Source organism: Drosophila santomea, chromosome 3L (genome assembly GCF_016746245.2).
Source record: "Drosophila santomea strain STO CAGO 1482 chromosome 3L, Prin_Dsan_1.1, whole genome shotgun sequence".
Taxonomy (NCBI): Eukaryota; Metazoa; Arthropoda; class Insecta; order Diptera; family Drosophilidae; genus Drosophila; species Drosophila santomea.
In genome coordinates, this window is record NC_053018.2 from 24,544,128 (window position 1) to 24,564,432 (window position 20,305).

Here is a 20,305-nt window from a genome sequence, read left to right on the forward strand (position 1 = left end):
TAGGACGGTTCTCTTGTGAAAGCACTGCATCAATACCGTAGGCTAAAGCATCCGTCGTTAGATGGAATGGCTTCTTGTAATCCGGGTATCTGAGCATAACATCTTCGGATGCCAGAATGTTGCGCAGTTTTTCGAAAGAATTTTTTTGCGCCTCATTGAATTGTACTTGGATGTGTCGCGATCTATGTCTGCTTACACTTCCATTTTCGCCCTTTAACATGTCCGAAATAGGCAGTATGGCTGCCAAATCCTTAATAAAGCATCTGTAATAGCTCGCGTGAACTAGAAATGATCTAACCTCAAATATTGTTTTTGGTTCGGGGAACTCTTTTATGGCCCTGACCTTTTCTGGGTCGGTAGTGGTGCCATCACTGGTGACTATAAAGCCAAGAAAGTTCACGCTTTTTTTTAAAAAACTTGACTTTTTTTACTGAGACTCTCATATTTGCATCGCTTATGGTTTTTAAAACCCAATCCACGTACTTGACATGAGCATTCTCATTTTCTAAGAAGATTATTACATTATCGAGTCTTGCCGATTTGCTTTCTGGAAGATGCTAAAAGCATTTCTCAAACCAAAGGGAAGCCTCGAATTCGTACTTCCCTCCGATTACGGAGAAGGTCATTTTCCGCTAAGACGATCTGGTGATAACCGGACTTCAGGTCCAGTGTCGTAAAAAATTTGGCCTTGCCCAAGTTGCCCAGTATCATCTGAATTTTACAATTTTTAAGCAGGTCTTGGATCCCGTTGTTGACGAAATCTGCTGCCTCCATTGGATATGGATATAATTTGGCGTAAATGGGCTCTTCGCTAGTCGTTCTAATCGTTGGGATCTGCGAAGGCGTTTTTTCGGCTTTTTATCATTCTTCACCAAAGGTGGTGCATCTGCGCACTTTACGTTAGTGAAGTTGACGTCAGTGCATTTACGGAATGAAATCTTCTTAGCCATGTTACCCCATTTGAGTTGGGCGAAAGCGAGGCAAAGTGGTAACATTGTAAAATCTGGTAAAATGAAAAAAGTAGCTTTCAAATTAAAAATCGAGACGAAGCATTTTTTGTGACAGTGGTGGCGCCATTAATGGAGTGAATTTCGAAAGGAGAGTCCGCCGGGCAATTTGCGAGGTCGGATGTTTAAAAAGAAATTCATTGGTACCCCTGCTACTCTTCGTCTGATGACGGGTAACAGGGATTTTCCCCTAAAAAATTGACGTAGTCTGAATCATACTCGACAATGGCATCGTCGTCTATTTTCGATTTCGCTTTGGAGGCGGCATATGCTCCTGCCTTTTCTTCCGCCTTCTGCGTAATGAAGTTAATTTTTTGTTGTTTCCTCACGGCGCCTGTGCGCTCAGAGATGGCTGGTCTTCTGTTCTGGTAGCTTTTGTCGGATGCAGCAATTTCAAAAAATGAGGGATCGACCTTCATAGGCTCTGGTGAGCCGTTGTTTTCGTAGTTTTTGACATTTTGCGGGTCGGCGTGAACCTGTGCCTTATGCTGCCTATTATTATTAGGTTGTGGGTCATGGTAGTCGTACTTGTCAAGTTGACGACCCTGCGCTTTTGCAGTAGGTTTGCGGTCTTTGTCTTCCTGTCTTTTTGCAAAACTGTCTGCAAAAACGTACCTCTCGTGGTTAGATTCCACTTCTTGCGCTAAGGCCAGAGCTGACGGCATGTCTTTCGGCTTTGTCGCGAAAAGCTCGTCAGTGAGGTTGCGTTTAAGATCCGAGATGAAAATGCGCAAGGCGTCCTCTCGGAATTTTTCGCACAATATTTTTGCCGTCGATGGCTTGTTAGACATATGAGCTTTATTTGTGAGTAAGGTAAAAAACTCACCTTACTCACAAATAAAGCTCATGTCGACCTCATCATAATACTGTAACAGGGTCATGTTTCCCTGTCTAAGAGTGCTCATTTCTTGTTCAGTGACATGTATTGGACGCTTGTCACTGTAAGTGAAATCGAGACGATTTATAATAGCATCGAAATTCAGCACAGTGCCAAACGAGGATAAAACGTTATCGGCCGCGCCCCTAACTTTGTTTCTAATAATTGTCACTGCCTCGTAATGGCGAAAGGTGCCGTTGAAATTTTTATACCCGTTTCTCGTAGAGTAAAAGGGTATACTAGATTCGTTGAAAAGTATGTAACAGGCAGAAGGAAGCGTTTCGGACCATATAAAGTATATATATTCTTGATCAGGATCAATAGCCGAGTCGATTTGGCCATGTCCGTCTGTCCGTCCGTCTGTCCGTCTGTCCGTCCGTCCGTCTGTCCGTCTGTCCGTCTGTCTGTCCGTATGAACGTCGAGATCTCAGGAACTACAAAAGCTAGAAAGTTGAGATTAGGCATACAGACTCCAGGGACATAGACGCAGCGCAAGTTTGTCGAATCATGCTGCCACGCCCACTCTAACGCCCACAAACCGCACAAAACTGCCACGCTCACACTTTTGAAAAATGTTTTGATATTTTTTCATTTTTGTATTGGTCTTGTAAATTTCTATCGATTTGCCAAAAAACTTTTTGCCACGCCCACTCTAACGCCCACAAACCGCCCAAAGCTGCCACGCCCACTCTTTTGAAAAATGATTTGATATTTTTTCATTTTTGTATTAGTCTTGTAAATTTCTATCGATTTGCCAAAAAACCTTCTGCCACGCCCACTATAACGCCTACAAACCGCCAAAAACTGTGTTTAAGACTCTCCTTCTCCCTTCCACTAGCTGAGTAACGGGTATCAGATAGTCGGGGAACTCGACTATAGCGTTCTCTCTTGTTTTTTTTAAAACGTTTCTGTGCAGCGGTTTGTGGTACATACAAATATTAAAAGACTGGCAGGAGAAGATTATTATTTACGTTGAGAGGAACTTTCCTCTTTTAACTGCCAGCCCTGTGGTCTGGCAGAGTAAGTAATAAAAATGTGTTTAGTAGGAGTAAAAAGTTGACGAGCTGCCGCTTTTTATTCTGGTAAATGCCAATTCAAACTTAAACTTAAAATGATTCTTAAAGCTAACAAAGACTCTCACGCAAATATGCTGTGTTTGCCGGCTGCGCACGGGTTTCCGGCCCAATGCTGGGTCAGCACTTTGATATTATATTGCGTACACTGTTCTAGTTTCGCAACTGTTCTAGTTAGTTGGCTTGTGTTAACTTACATTTTAATCTCGTAAGAAAAGACTAATTAAAGGAAAATACATTCAGCAAAGAAAAATACATTCATAACTTGTTTTATGATTAAGACAAGTGCATATTTGTTATTAATTAATAAGTGCCACGCGTAAGAAGCTCGAAAATTAAGCAGCGATCCAAAGAGCGAGCATAGAAGCTCTCAACACGCGATATCGACGAAGAAAGTAATTCATCAAAGAGCAACCCGGCTTTACTGACCGTCGACAGCAAGAGATCGAGCTCTTGCTCACCCACTCTCCCCAACTCCTACATCATGGAGCCAGTATCCATCTTAGCGGAGAACAACCAAGCAGAGTTGGAACAGGAGACGCAACCGCAATCACTCGAACCAGATAGATGCCTTAAAGAAAAACAAAGTGCACCCGATCTACAAGCTGCAGCTCCTACTGCATCGAAGGATCACCGTGGAAGAACCACAGAAAAGCAACGGCCCTGTACAATGACATACTGCATACTTTGGGCAGTCTGCGTACACTCCCAAAACTCCGTAAGCTGCCCCACAAACAAAGAAGAAGAACCCCTAAAAAAAAAATGTGGCAAATGTGGAGGAAACCATACGGCAAACTACAAAGGCTGTAAAATGCGTACCGTAACCCAAAAAGTACCTCAGGCGTATTTTTCGGTAATGCAGCCAGATCTTCATTCGGTCCGCTACAGCCACACTCAGAAAACGCTAAGCAGAACCCAGGGCAGCCGCAAAGAAATTTTGAAACTATGTTCGTCATTGGAACTTATGTCGTTTAGGAAAACCACTATGCAAACCCTTGCTTAGAACCAGAATATGGTGATTCAGTTGCTTGTCCAAACAATAAATCGCTCACCTAAGGCATAAACTTGAAATAACGCAATTCCTAAATGCAAATCATATCGACGCCATGCTGCTGGTTGAAATGCACCTCAGCGGCGAGTACACTTCAGCGGCAAGTATCATCCTTGTTTTTGATGCACAAAGAAAAGAACCCTCAGAGCAATGTTTGTAGTCGTGAATAACCATATTAATGATATGATAAAATGATATTATTTCTACTACGATGAAATGAGTAGGTAAACATTTTTAAAGGGGGTACACGACGCTGTAAGTGGAGTAGGTCAAAAACAAGAGAGAACGCTATAGTCGAGTTCCCCGACTATCTGATACCCGTTACTCAGCCAGTGCGAAGGAGAGTCTTCACCGCTGACAGTTTTTGGCGGTTTGTGGGCGTTAGAGTGGGCGTGGCCAAAAGTTTTTTGGCAAATAGATAGAAATTGACAAGACTAATACAAAAAAGAGAAAATATCAAAACATTTTTCAGAAGTGTGGGCGTGGCAGCTTAGGGCGGTTTGTGGGCGTTAGAGTGAGCGTGGCCCAAAGATTTTTTGCAAATCGATAGAAATTTATAAGACCAATACAAAAATAAAAATATTTAAACATTTTTTAAAAGTGTGGGCGTGGCAGTTTTGGGCGGCTTGTGGGCGTTAGAGTGGGCGTGGCAACATGAATCGACAAACTTGCGCTGCGTCTATGTCTCTGGAGTCTGTATGTTTTATCTCAACTTTCTAGGTTCATACGGACGGACAGACAGACGGATAGACGGACAGACGGACATGGTCATATCGACTCGGCTATTGGTCCTGATCAAGAATATATATACTTTATATGGTCGGAAACTCTTCCATCTGCCTGTTACATACTTTTCAACGAACGTTTACTCTACGAGTAACGGGTATAATTATGACATAACGTTTGACGGACGGATAACCATGACAAAAAGGGAATCGAATTGCGATGCCCGCGACAATCCATTTGGCTCGCGGGCGTGTGAAGGGGAGGGAATGTGACCGAAACATTGCCCAATCGTTTCGTTTTACAGCTAAGGAAAAGAAATCATAATTTTGTAATTTAGATTATAAATTATAGATATACTTAATATATCATTAATACAAGGGTAAATAAACTTCGACTTGCCTTGATTTATGCATTTATGCAAAATATGCATTTCGAAAAGAATTCATTCGTTCGGTTGACATCTCTAATTTTTCCTTTATTACTTTTCTTGTGTCGATTTCCACCTCAAAAGTATTCGACTCATGTAAGTTCGTCTGCATTAACGATACTTAATTCACCAGCAGTGCTGTGAGGAAATTCTTTGTCACTCTCCGAGTACGCCAAAAAAAAAAAACAACCCAAAAGACGACCCGAATTAATATGCTATTAAAAGACCAATTTACGAGATGTGATCAATGTTCTTGGGATCAGTAACTGCCAGAGATAGCGCTGGCCATTAACTATAGCGTGTCGGACTTTAAGAGGTACGGCCGCAGTCCCGAGCGTAAAGCTCTTCTGATGAACAATTCAACGTGTGTCTTAAGAGAAAGCACCAAGAATGGGGGCCAAACTTTATCGATGTCTTTTAGGCCAAATAAGTCCACACATTGGTCTTTACACCTTGTGGCTTTAAACGTGTACATGTTTTTGCGATGCCCTGAAGATTAACGATGGCATTGCGCAAAAACTAGTCCATCAAATCCTTGGAAAGCTTTAGAAGGTTCGGAATAAGACTATCAAAAGATGGTGGAACGTAAGTGGGTTAACAAGAAGACCAGTCACAAAATGTAGTACGGAAATTATATTATGTCCAAGGTTCGCTTATATAGTTAGGTTAACGATTTTCCATAAGTTCAGTGAAAACGACGACGTCATCATTTTGTCAAACAGCTTCCATCACACTCTCTTAGATTGTTAGAAATAACCGAAAGCTACGATGGAGAAACTTCAAGATGAAGACGAAAAATGAGCACAGAGTTAGGCAGCACTCGATCTAATAAGCCTTTTTATTATAAATATATATATTTAAGAATAAGACATCGTGTTATAATGTAGCGATTTTCAAATAAATGTATTTTATTTTAATTGGTTACAGCGATAATTGGCTTTAATATTATACAAAGAGGAATAGGTTACAAAAGCTAATGACAAGAGAGCCTTAATTGCAAAGCGAATAGGAGCTCCCCTCTCTTGTAATCATCAGAATGCACTTTTGGGTTAACTCTGCAATAAAGCCTGCTTGTCAAAATCGTAATCTTATTCCTAAAAAACTGCTTAACAGTTACCAAACACGATACAAAGCTTAAACTAAAAGGTTTGTAATTTTAAATTTGTTTTAGATGGCTGGCGGTACACGAACCTTAATATTATTGGAAATACTTGTTACTGCGTCTGTATTCAAGGTAAGATACCTAAGTGAAACTGTAAAAATATTTGCTACAAATTATTTAAAAAACAAGAGAGAACGCTATAGTCGAGTTCCCCGACTATCTGATACCCGTTACTCAGCTAGTGGAAGGGAGAAGGAGAGTCTTAAACACAGTTTTTGGCGGTTTGTAGGCGTTATAGTGGGCGTGGCAGAACGTTTTTTGGCAAATCGATAGAAATTTACAAGACCAATTTAAAAATGAAAAAATAGCAAAACATTTTTCAAAAGTGTGGCCGTGGGAGCTTTGGGCGGTTTGTGGGCGTTAGAGTGGGCGTGGCAAAAAGTTTTTTGGTACATAGATAGAAAATTACAAGACTAATACAAAAATGAAAAAATTTCAAAACATTTTTCAAAAGTGTGGGCGTGGCAGTTTTGGGCGGTTTGTGGGCGTTAGAGTGGGCGTGGCAACATGAATCGACAAACTTGCGCTGCGTCTATGTCCCTGGAGTCTGTATACCTAATCTCAACTTTCCAGCTTTTGTAGTTCCTGAGATCTCGACGTTCATACGGACAGACGGACAGACGGACATGGCCATATCGACTCGGCTACCTTTTACTCTACGAGTAACGGGTATAATAAGAGAGAACGCTATAGTCGAGTTCCCCGACTGTCTGATACCCGTTCCCCAACTAGTAGTAGTGCGGTAGGAAGAAGTTTCAACACTGACAGTTTTTGGAGGTTTATGAGCGTTAGATTTTTGGCAAATCGAGACGAATTTACAAGGCTAAAAATGTGTGAAAAAATATTAAAACATATTTCAAAAGTGTGGGCGTATGGGTGGACGTGAAAGTTGTCCTGCAACTCGATAGAAATTTAAAAAACTAATAAAAAAAAGGATCTCGATGTTCATACGGACAGACAGACGGACGGACATGGCCAGATCGTTTTGCTTACTGATCCTGATCAAGAAGGAGCGTTTCCGACCATATAAAGTATATATATTTTTGACCAGGATCAATAGCCGAGTCGATCTGGCCATGTCCGTCTGTCAGTATGAACATTGGCAAAATGAAAAGGTGCTTGAATAAGGACCATTTATATCTGTAGTGGCCGTGATCGTCTTTTTAGTCATCAGTTGTACCTATTTTGGATTCTACCAGAAACCGGAAGTTCTTTAAGTTATCAATTACGGTATCAAGTCCAAGCACGTCCTCCAATTAAGCAAAGGAACAGATACCACACCCAACAGCGTTCTCAGCTCCGGACCACGAATGCAAGGTCAGCGTTGCCAGCTCCAAGTTCTTTAGTTCGATTTTGGAAATAAACCGTGACGGTCGACTCCAAATTATTTAATTTATATATGTATATCTGAAATGCGTTCTTCTACCTATTACACACATATTTTCAACGAATTAATATGGGGCAAAATTTTGTAAAACATTACGCATTATAATATTCTAAGGTCTTTGATTAAACAACGCGATTTACTTTCCAAACTAGGGGTTTGTCAATGCAGACATTGATTTTTCTTCACTTCACGTAATATCAGAAGTACGCCTGCCGAAAGAAGTTTTGCCTCTGAACTATGAAGTCCTCATTGAACCCCATATTAGTAACCATAACTTTGAGGGATCAGTAAAAATTCACTTAAGGTGGATTACAGATTCAAAAAAGGTGAATTTCCATGCACATGACAGTTTACTGATCGATTACAGACAAATTAAATTAAATAGGATAAATATGGGAGATGGGTAAGTTAAACTATTAACTATATCACTTTTTGTAATTTATTTGAAAATTCTTTTTAGGACTTTGGGCGACAGTGTAATAATTTTAAGGGGCATCCGACTGCCTCGAAAGCCTGTATTTGTTTTATACCTAAAGGACAAAATCAAAAAGGATACTGAATGTCTTTTAGAAATTTATTTTAAAGGAAATATTTCAGAAACTGAGAAAGGCCTCTTTAGAAGCTATTATATCAATTCTGGCAACGAAGACAGTGATATATATTTAGCAACCAACCTTAATCCCAACTATGCACGTCGATTATTTCCATGTTTTGATGAACCTGGAATAAAGGTAGTGCTTAGCACATTTCATTATCTTTATTTAGTTTACACATTTTCTCTTCACACACAGGTCCCATTCAATGTGTCAATTGCAAGACCTAAAGGATATACAACACTCTTTAATACGCCTCTGCACAATTCAATAAATCAGTAAGTAATGTGTTTTATGTTTTATATACCAATCTCAAATCATTTAACCTGTCAAGTCATTTAACCTGAGCTGGCTACCTAAGATTGATCATCATTTAAGTGTTTACAAAAAGTGCTTTGCGATGAACATAAGTCTACATAAAAGTAATTTGACTCCTAAAATAGGAACGTTATATTTAAGTTTCTCAATTATTTTATGCTCGTAATTCAGCTACTGTTTTACGACAGTGACTTTCGAGACTTCGACGTATGGCTTAAATACACAGTTAATTATACTTGCAAAAGCGTATACTAGATTCGTTAAAAAGTATTGAATAGGTAGAAGGAAGCGTTTCCGACCATATAAAGTATATATACTGACATTTTCATTCTTCATTTAAATATAAAACAAGAGAGAACGCTATTGTCGAGTTTTCCGACTATCTGATACCCGTAACTCAGCTAGTGGAAAGTTTTTGGCGGTTTGTGGGCGTGACAAAAAGATTTTTGGCAAAGCGAAAAAAATTTACAAGACTAACCAGAATGTGAAAAAATATCAAATAATTTTTTAAAAGTGTGGGCGTGGTAGTTTTGTCCGGTTTGTGGGCGTTAATTTGTGGGTGCAAATCGACAGTACCTTACAAAAAAATAACAAAATATTTGCAAAACTATGTTAAGTTTCTTGAAACTGTATGCTTAATCTTAACTCTCTAGCTTTTATAGTTCCTGAGATCTCGACGTTTATACGGGCAGACAGCCGGTCATACGGGTATGGCCAGATCGACTCGGCTACTGATCATGATCAAGAATATATGGTCGCAAACGCTGCCTTCTGCCTGTTACATACGTACTTTTCAACAAAACTATATTTAAATTAAAAAAAGTACCTAACGCCGCATAGCGTAGATATTAGCGGCAAAAATCAGCTTAGTGCTATTAGCAAAGCACTGCCGTCAGTGCAGTTAAGACTTCAATCAGATTGCGATGCTGTAGTTCCAAAGGTGAACACAAACGGTCTTCGGTGATGGTTTGGTGTGGAGGCGATCCCACTTCTGATGTCGGAGCACGATTATTATTACCGTTAACTAAATCGATACCGTCGACTCATTGGGCAGCATGTATCCTAGGCAATGACATGCTGAACTTTCAAATGAAGATTGTCTCATTTCGACACCAAACTCAGTATATATAGGCTTGTGCCAGATCAGCATAACGGAACCTGGCGCCTCAAATCTACGCATTTTCTTGCATTTTTGTCGCTTCAAAACCATGCGTCGAAATTCACTTGAATTCAGGACCGAAACTACTTGAAGCTCGGCGCCACACGTCTTACGCGCCTAGGCTACGCAAAACAGAAACAAACGTTGGTCCAGGCATCGAACGGGCACAAGACGAGTTCTAGAGAATTCTGCGAATCGCTTTACATTTCATCATATATTTAAATGAACATTAACATGATATAATGCTTCAGCCTGATAAATATAATATAAAGCAGCGACATATAATATAAAGTGACGACATATATATAAGCAAGACTATCGCCGACTATCAGATACCCGTTACTCAGCTAGTAGAAGTGAGAAGGAGAGTCTCAACACTGACAGTTTTTGGCGGTTTTTTGGCAAATCGATAGAAATTTACAAAACTAATACAAAAATGAAAAAATATTTAAACACTTTTCAAAAGTGTGGGCGTGGAAGCTTCGGGCGGTTTGTGGGCGTGGCAAAAAGTTGTTTGGCAAATCGATAGAAATTTACAATACCAATTCAAAAATGAAAAATTATCAAAACATTTTTTAAAAGTGTGCGCGTGGCAGTTTTGGACAGTTTTGTGGGCGTTAGAGTGCGCGTGGCAACATGAATCGACAAACTTTCGCTGCGTCTGTGTCTCTGGAGTCTGTATGCTTAATCTCAACTTTCTGGCTTTTGTAGTTCCTGAGATCTCAGCGTTCATACGGACGGACAGACAGACGGACAGACAAACAGACAGACAGACGGACGGACAAACGGACATGGCCAGATCGACTCGACTATTGATCCTGATCAAGAATATATATACTTTATATGGTCGGAAACGCTTCCTTCTGCCTGTTACATACTTTTCAACGAATCCAGTATACCCTATACTCTACGAGTAACGGGTATAAAAAGCTTTACTCTTTAAAAGCATCACAGTAAAAACAAGAAAGAACGCTATAGTCGAGTTCCTCGATTATCTGATACCCTAACTAAAAGGCTTAAAGGTTGATAAGGTACATTGACCATAAAGAAGGTAGGTACACAGGGACGATAAAAAAAGAGTTGTACTTTTTTTATTGTAGGCACTGACGTATCTTGCAAGGAATTTTAAATTTCGTTGTGAACGCAACTTAGCAGTAAGCCCAATTTTACAGAATGAGGTCACGCAATATACCCATGCAGAGGATTTATTGATTCAACACAAATTTTGCAACGCAATTCAGATGTCAAGTGGCTTTCTACGCAAGCCCCGCAGTTTTTAAATTATCTGAATGAAATTTTGATAAAAACTATCCATTCTATTACAACAGGTATTACAAGTCCTGTCATGTTGTTGCCATAGAATAATAAAAAGTTAAAAGAAACAAACAAGAAAGGAAGCTAGCTTTAGCAAGCCGAAGGTTATGTACAATTTATAATAAGTATATATTTTTGAGCTTTTGAGCTATTAATATGCTTTTTTATTAGCTTTTTTTGAGAAGTAGACCGACTATTTTAAAAAGGTAGCGATTTCGAATGAGTTTAGTTTATTTGGTTGGTTACGATATCGAATATAACGGGTGTTTTTTTTAGAGGTATAGAACTTTAAGTTGGCATTACTGTTCAAGATGGCGACCGATTTAACAGCTGTCAAGTGATTTATTCTCAGTTTGGTTTGGCAATTCGTCATGCGTGCTTACAAAATCCAACTCGTGCAAGAATTGAAACCAAACGATCATCAAGCAAGGCGTAGATTCGTCGAATGGGCCCAAAACGAGATTGCTGTTGTTCCCGATTTTTCATAAGCCTCCAAGATCTTGTGATTTAACACCGCTAGACTACTTTTTGTGGGGCTATGTAAAGTCATTGGTCTATGCGGATAAGCCACAAACGCTAAACCATTTGGAAGACAACATTCGCCGTGTTATTGCCGATATACGGCCAAATATGTTGGAAAAAGTCATTGCAAATTGGACGTCCAGATTGGACTACATCCGAGCCAGCCGTGGCGGTCATATGCCAGAAATCATATTTAAAATGTAATGCCACAAGATTATCTTTCATGTCAATAAAATTCATGTCAATCGAATAATCCATCGTTGTTTAATTGCAATTTAAAGTTCTATACCTCTAAAAAAAACACCCTATATAATGAGTGACTTAATAGCAGCACACTAAGCTAAAAGTGAGTACAAGAAAGAGAGAGAGCGCAGGAGGAGCGTGCTTAGATGCTCAAATAGCTCCTCTGAAAGTACCAAAGTTAGTAATATTTGTACAAGAAAACATTATTTTAGGAACAGCTGGTGCGGGACCCGCCATATATTTAAAAATTAAATATTAAAATTTATTATTAAAAGAAAACTATTAATTCTTTTTAAAATGTTTATATTTTTTTAATCAGACATTTCCTATGGCACTTATCAGACGTGGATCAATTATTGTAAATAAATTCGAAATGTTCAAAAACGTGTAGTCGGTATCAAATTGCTTCATGAATGAAGTTGACCCCAAAAACTATATATTCGGTACATATGTAATAAGAACTTTTTGATCAAAAACAATAAAGTTTTTTTCGGAGCTTCACAAGGAGTAAGCCAGAAGTTAAACATTTTTTTGGTAAATCGATAGAAATTTATGAGACTAAGAAAAAAATGAAACAATATCAAAACATTTTTGGGCGTCAGGGTGGGTGGCAACAAGGGCCAAAATCAGCCGGCCAATGGCACAGAGGTCGAACGGTAACACGGTGTGGGCTTTGGACGAGCACAAAGAGGACGCACCGTGAACCAACGGGATACGGGTTGGACCTTTTACCCGAGCTGACCGTGCGCAAAGGGGGAAATAATGGGATCTCCGCGGTCTACGGACACGGAGAAAGTGTAAACGCGCACCTGTCGATAAGTGCGTTGGTCCGTTGGTGGATATAACAAGGGACTGTCGTGGTCAGAAGGGACAGTGGAGTAATGGGTCGGCAAAAGTTGGTTCTGAGAAGAGCGTCGGCTTTACCTTTTGGACGATACACCAACACCACCATAGCATCCACCGGTGACAGACAGCCGGACAGACAAATGGACAGACGATCAAGAATATATATACTTTATATGGTTGCAAGCGCTTCCTTCTGCCTGTTACATACTTTTCATCGAAACTAGTATACCCTCTTACTCTACGAGTAACGGGCTTAAAAATATAACACGAGCCACACAGTAAATATATGTATGTACCATTGATTAAATTGGAAGACATTCGGAAGAAAATTGCCCATCTTTGTAAAATAGGGTCTTTTTGGCCAATAAAAAAGAGACTGCTCAGCTTGCAGTTTATTGGCGTTAAATCAGGAGCTGCACTTGTAATGTGCAGAGTTTCACAATTTTTTTAAAGAGACAATGAAAATGAAAAAGCACAAAGCCCTCTGTGCTGTGTTTACACGTCGCGGGTTAGCGTATGTGGATGTTCAGCTCTATGATGGTGTTATAGAGTGTAGTGCACTCTTGAAAGTGAGCGCTTTCAAAACATTAATTGCACCTGACAGTCCACAAAAGCAGATTGCCAGAGGTTGACCTAATAATTCTGCCAAATACAAGCGATCGAGAGGCACAGTGCATTGTTTTGGTTATCCAACTCATAGTTACATCTACAATGATTTAAAATTAGGTACGTAATTTCTAGTGAATCTGCTTGGATATGATCTGAAAAATTAAGTTTATGGTCCAGAAGAACACCAAGATCATTAACCCGAGCTATCCTGTTCAAAGAGCACCCACTTAGAGTGAGTCGCCTGTATTGACACATCATAACCTTACACTTGGAGCCATTTAAGATTGGTATGTTTTCACGAGACCACATTTGAAAGCTGTGTAGATTGAATTATAAGTTAGAATGGGACGCCGGATGTGACTCGGAGAATAAAAGAAAAAGGGTTTTTAAAGAGGACCCGTTGCGTCCTGCCATTCAAATAACTTCAAAACCAATTTAAAAGATCAACCGGGAAACCAAAAGATCCGTTATTTAAGTGGATGTAGATGACAACTGTTTGAAATTTATTTTTAAATCCTTTGTAGTTCCAAAAGGTAGTGAGATACCTCTGTAAATGCTTACATCCAATTGGTTTAATTTTTTAGGATATGAACCACAAAGGACTCCATTTATACATAGGGGAACTGTGATGTTTCCAGATATACAGTAAACTGTTTTCCCGTGGAACAAAAAGGGTATGAAATGGTTTTGCACTTAGTATTAACGAAATTATAAAACTGCCTCGGATCCTGTGCGAACTGGAACTTACAACGGCTTAAATAGTTATTGTAACACTGAGCATTATGCACGGTAAAATTTCATAACTTCCACACGCGTTAGGGTGGGCGTGGCAAAAAATCTAAAAAAAATTTACAAGATTAATAATAAAATTTTAAAATATCAAAATGTTTAAGAGTTCTTGTAAGTTATTTCTTCTTGCCCTAATGATTATGGTTACTTCTTTTTTTCTAACATAAATAAAAATTCTTAATGCTAAGATGTTTTAAATTATAAGGGTTTTGTTGGCTGAAGTTATAGGATGTAGTGTTTTTTTGAATGGAGTTATGCTGGAGCATAATAAATCTCTTTCTTGGCTCTAAGCGTATCATGTGGAAATATAAGTTATGTCGAAATTTGAAACCGTTAAGCGCACACACATTCTCCTCGTCGCCAATTATTATTTATCTTAGCAAAGAGAACAGAACTTAGCTGTAACAGCAAGCACAAACTCTTCAATTGTCGCGACAACCTCAATAACTAAAACAACACCGATGCCGACTGCCCGCTCAACACATACAAACACAACGAAAGCTGCGCAGACAGCAAAACAAACTGCAACAAACGAAAACGAAAACGCAAAGCCGGCCATACAGACTGGAATGGATCGCTACATCCAAATAAAAAGAAAGCTAAGCCCCCAAAAAATCTCACGCGCCAACGCCAACACAACTTTAGGCCCTAAAAAGCTGCAAGGGTCTACAAGTCGTACTAAAGGGCATAGAGCCTGATGTAACACCAGACGAAATAAAGCTGGCGCTACAGGATAAAGGATTTACCGCAAAATCAGTCTTCAACATCTTAAACAAAAATAGACAGCCGCAACCACTCTTCAAGGTGGAACTTGCACCAGAAGCAAAGATGCCGAAAAGAAACGATGTGCATCCAATCTACAAACTCCAATTTTTACTACATCGTAGAATCACTGTAGAAGAACCTCACAAATGTAACAATATGGTACAATGTATGAACTGCCAAGAATACGGCCATACAAAGTCTTACTGTAAGCTGCGCCCAGTGTGCGTAGTCTGTGGCGAACTCCCAACAAAGCCAGCTGCAGAGGCTGCCCAGTATACAAAGATCTCAAAAGCCGCATTAACCAGCGCGTAATCACTTTACGCTCACAAAACGCACCGATCACAAAAATACCCTCCAAAAACAACCCAGAGATTTTCTTCTCTACCGCAGCCAGATCCTCACTTGGTACAGGATTCGTTACCAAAAACGCGTCATATGCAAGCGCTCTAAGATCAGGTCTAGAGCCCCCAGCCTCCAATGCGCCATGTTCACAAGCCAAATATGTGGACTTCAATTCGGTACAAGACAAAAAGCCAATGGAACAACAACAAAACAATTTCGAAGCAATGATACTTACCTTGCAGCACAGCATGGCGGAGTTTATGGCGTTTATGCGGACAACCATGCAAGATCTAATGCGCAATCAAAACATGTTGATACAACTGCTTGTATCACAACAATCAAAATAATCATCTACATGGCCTCGCTAAGAATCTCTACGTGGAACGCCAATGGCGTTTCACAGCACAAACTTGAGCTAGCTCAATTCCTACTCGAAAAGCACATCGACGTAATGCTACTTTCGGAAACACACCTCACATACACACCCAACATACTTATATTGACATCCAGTATTAACATTCAGTACAAAAAACTCACTGTGGAAAGCTCACCCAACTCTTGGCTCACCCACAGTACCAATGGTCCCTATTAGAAACCAAACAGGTGGTTGGCTTGACGGTCTGATGTACAAAATCAAAACAACGCTTCCAAACAACACTCATAAACTGCTAGAATCGTACCTCTACAACAGGAAGTTTGTAGTGAGGCGCAACACTGCGATATCCGACGAACACAGTATTGAAGCCTTTGTCCCACAAGGCAGCGTACTAGGCCCAACACTATACGTCCTATTCACAGCAGACATTCCTTCAAGCAGCAACCTGACAGTTTCAACATTTGCGGATGACACAGCTATTCTCAGCCGCTCCAGATGCCCAATCAAAGCATCATCTCAGCTAGCCATCTACCTGGTTGACGTGGAAAAGTGGTTATTCGACTGGCGTATAAAGGTAAACGAACAAAAATGCAAGCTAGTAACTTTCACCCTTAACAGGCAAGATTGTCCACCGCTCACGTTAAACAATGTCGCACATCCAACAGCAAACGAAGTGACGTATCTGGGCGTACACCTCGATAAAAGACTAACTTGGCGCCGACACATCGAAGCCAAGAGAACGATTTGACTATCTGATACCTGTTACTCAGCAATTGGAAGTGCGCAGGAGACTCCTCAACACTGGCTGTTTTTGGCGGTTTGTGGGCGTTAGAGTGGGCGTGTGTAAAGTTTTTTGGCGAATCGATAGAAATTTACAAGACTAATACAATATGTTATATATGTTGAAGCGTCAGTTAATTCAGTATTCTTAACACCTCGAGCAGCGAGCCCCGTTCCCTTCGTTGGTGACATCGTTCCACTTGTCGTCGTTTCAATATTAATATCGTCTGTATTATACCAAGACTGACCTCTCTCTTTTTATGCACGCTCGCTCGTCCCCAAAATCTATTGCGCAGCTTGCTCGTGTCACACTTGCCATCCTGCGCTTTCGCACACACAGCAAATAGCCAGTCCAGCCTCGCTCACACACTTCTTCAGGTGATGTACACAGGACGAACAACCGGAGGATGCAACACACCAAACACATGGCACGGGTCACACTCAGTGAGAGAATTTACAATTAGTCCTCTCACCGACTCTCGGTGATATAAAGAACACAAGACAGCAATAACAGTTGTTATGTTTTCTGAATCCTTCGTTATTACAATGTTGTCACATACAATATTCATGTTGCTGTACTAAATTCAAATAATGCTACCAATGCTGTGGCAACATGAATCGACAAACTTGCTCTGCGTTTATGTCTCTGGAGTCTTATTCTCTGCTTTCTAGCTTTTGTAGTTCCTGAGATCTCAGCGTTAATACGGACGGACAGACGGATCCTGATCAAGAATATATATATACTTTATCGGAAACGCTTTCTTCTTCCTGTTACATACTTTTTAACGAATCTAGTATACCCTTTCACTCTACGAGTAACGGGTATAATGACAGGGACACACATACATGAAAAAAGTGCAGTTTAAGGGGAATTTTTTTGGTGTGCCAACCAAAGCCGGAGTTGGAGACAAATTTGATAAATTTGATTTTTATTGTCTGGTGCTGAAATTTAGAACGTCGCTTTCAATTCAAATAATTAAATTTTTATTTTCAAAAAAATACACATAAATATATTGAACCGCTCTTGGACGCAACATCACTTGTAGCCACAGAAAACTTGTAGGTCCAATGCAGCAGATCATTTACTACAGAACTGTATCCCGTTTGGGCCTCTATCTGAAGGAAAGGCTTGAGTTTGCAACGGCTAGCCACCAAATTTGTGATTTGTGTGATTGCCCGACCAAAGAGAAGACAGAGTTTCCGATTTTAACCAGCTTTATTGATGTACTGTGTATCTCCACGTATTTTCACTGGTCGACTGTGTCCGCACCTTCTGAGTCTGCTCCGACTGTCCGGCTGCACGCCTGTTTCCTGACTGCGCGACTCGCGACCGCGCTCTCCTTGCTCGTATGACCCGTTAGTTTTGACCGACTCCCTTAAGCCGCGCCTGCGTCTCCTTTTTATAGGCCGCGGGGATCACGCTATTTCCCTTTTGCGCTCGGCTCGCTCGGGTCCAAGGTCCAACTCGTGTCCCATTAGTTCACGGTGTGTCCTCTTTGCGCTTGTCCAAAGTCCACACCGTTACCGTTCGACCTCTGTGCCCTTGGCCGCTTCTCTCCGCTTTGCCGTGGTCCAAGGTCCATTATTTGACGTCTGACCTGACCGCCTTTGACTCCTCTCGCATCCCAGCCGTCTTCTCGGTTGCTAGGCCGATCTCCTCCCCGATCTCCGAATTTGTGGGGAGTTTTAAGACTCCTCACAGTATCAATTGTCTGCGAAAAGGTCATACTGTTTCAAAATGCAAAGTTAACAAATTTCGAGCTTGCCACCGCTCACACCACCTTCTTCTACATAGATACACAGTGCATATTAGCATTTATCAGCTGAGGAAGCGACAAAGCCGATAAAAGGCAAATTATTGTAAAGCAATAGCTAATTTGAATGTTTCTCCTCCAACAGCAAGGCTCAGCAAAAATATTATATTTTCCTCCTCGATGCGAAAAGCTAAATTTAAACTGTTGCAATCTAGAAATCCACCTAGCAAGGCTTCCAGTTACATTCTGTTCGGTGCCTTCTTCAAACTCTGACAATGCTGACAAATGAGATTTACAATCTAAGTGAGTAAATATTGTGAATGAGAATACGTAGAAGGGAATGTTCAGGAGCTAAAACGCATAGAGTATCGACGCAAGAACTGCCGAGCGGCGTAACCATTATTCTTGCGTGTTTTTGTTTTGGTTTTAATGAAATTTGAAATAAGTAAATACGTTTTCTTTGATTATGATGTAAGCTTATATTTTAATATTTTTTTTTTATTTTTAATATTCGATTTAAGGTCGTAGGGTTATTTAAATTTACTATTATATTTAATGTCTAAATGAAGAAATTGAAGTTAAGTCTAATAAGAGAAATGAAAGATAAAGAATGAAGTTAAATTATACGTTAATGAAATTTTGGTCTAGCATTCCATTCGTCATCGAAACAACAAAAAGTGTAAGGTTTGATAAAACTTAATAACAGTTAAACAAGGGGTAGCTATTAGAAAACGTTGCAGATTTCTTAATCCAGATTTTCCCTTCATTTGTGGGTATAGCCTATCACGAATCTTATCAGTCCACCATCTAAGTTTGAGTAAAGCTCTTATTTTCTTCATTTATGTAAGTGTACAGCTGAGGTAGAAAAAAACCTACGCCAATTCCGACGAGCATAACGAAGAGTATCGCTATAAGGGCGTGCACCTCTACATGCAGCATACCCTGAAATCCTGTCAGGGCGAAGTTGAGCTCTACAATCTGTTGGTATGATCTGATCCATTAAGCGACTTATCGTGGACGGCGATTTATATTGCCCGAACTAGTATAACGGTCGTCCAGGCACCGTGAATACAGTTAATTCAGTCAGAAGTTATGTTACCCTCTTTTTACCCAAACCTTTTGTGATTTGGGCTCTCAAATGGCTGGTGGAATCATCTGGTGCCTAGTCCTTTCAGCGATGGGGTGGGACGGATTCTATTTCACAACTGTCCGTCCACACATACTTTAATTTTAAGAAATCCTATTGAAACGAATATGAAACTAACAAAAAATGAACTTAAAAATTAAATCAGAAAAAGACTGCGGCAAGACTAAATGATAGCAAGATCGGTGGTGTAAATTGAACCCAACCATAATCTTCGCGAAAGCATATTCGAAGATTCCCTGAAGACACTTCCGATTAGAGGTGGGCGCGGGACTACTTTTTGAGGCCCGGCCCGGCACGAGCACGAAAGCACGAGGCCGGCACGACTTTTTTGGAAAAAGCACGGCCCGGCCCAAGCCAAACACGAAAATTTCAAAAAAAAAACCAATGCAATTTTTTTAATTTATAGTATGACATATACAAAGAAATTTAGTTAAGTTCAATATAGTTATTAATTATTACAGTGTTATAATATGCCGGAATGGCTAAAATGTAACGGGCAAGTCTTTTCATTAATTTGAGGTCACTACATTTCCAAAATTCTAACACATTTTGGTCTGAAATGGCTGCACAGCCATTTAAATATTTTTCGATTTCAATATCAAAAGAATTTAATTGTAACTTTGGTTTTTTTGGAAAATTTGTAATCTTGAAATTCTGCAAACAGTCCTGGGTCATCTGTCTTGCAGTTCTTAATTCCACAAACTCATTTGATGCCTCCTCATCATTTATCATTTCTGAAAGCATTGTTTTGACCGTTACCATGACATTCTCCTTAACTTTTGGCGATAAGAAACGCATTTCCTTGAAGGGAGGATTTAAGAAGAGGCCAACATAATGTGCCGTTGATGGTGCCAATCTTTTATTTAAAGTATTTAGCGTATTATTTTTTAGCTGCATTATGATTTCACAATCGAGCATTTCAGTGGCGCAGACCTTCAATAATTTCTCCGACCACAAACAAAAAGTGTGCATGGTAGGTTGCGTATCGGCACTTAGTGCCTCCGAACAATCATTAAACGGTTTTAAAAAATGCAGTAA

At 40.0% G+C, this 20,305-nt stretch overlaps 1 protein-coding gene across 1 annotated transcript in view; it reads left to right on the top strand.

The window, feature by feature from the left end:
* The first annotated feature begins 5,036 nt into the window (after nucleotides 1-5,036).
* LOC120450087 (aminopeptidase N) overlaps nucleotides 5,037-20,305 on the top strand; it is a 277,790-nt gene continuing 262,521 nt past the window's right edge. The window contains 5 exon segments of the mRNA XM_039632880.2: nucleotides 5,037-5,113; nucleotides 6,333-6,395; nucleotides 7,863-8,113; nucleotides 8,171-8,441; nucleotides 8,502-8,581. Of these exon segments, the coding sequence (XP_039488814.2) occupies nucleotides 6,333-6,395; nucleotides 7,863-8,113; nucleotides 8,171-8,441; nucleotides 8,502-8,581 (665 nt within the window). The 5' untranslated portion in view covers nucleotides 5,037-5,113.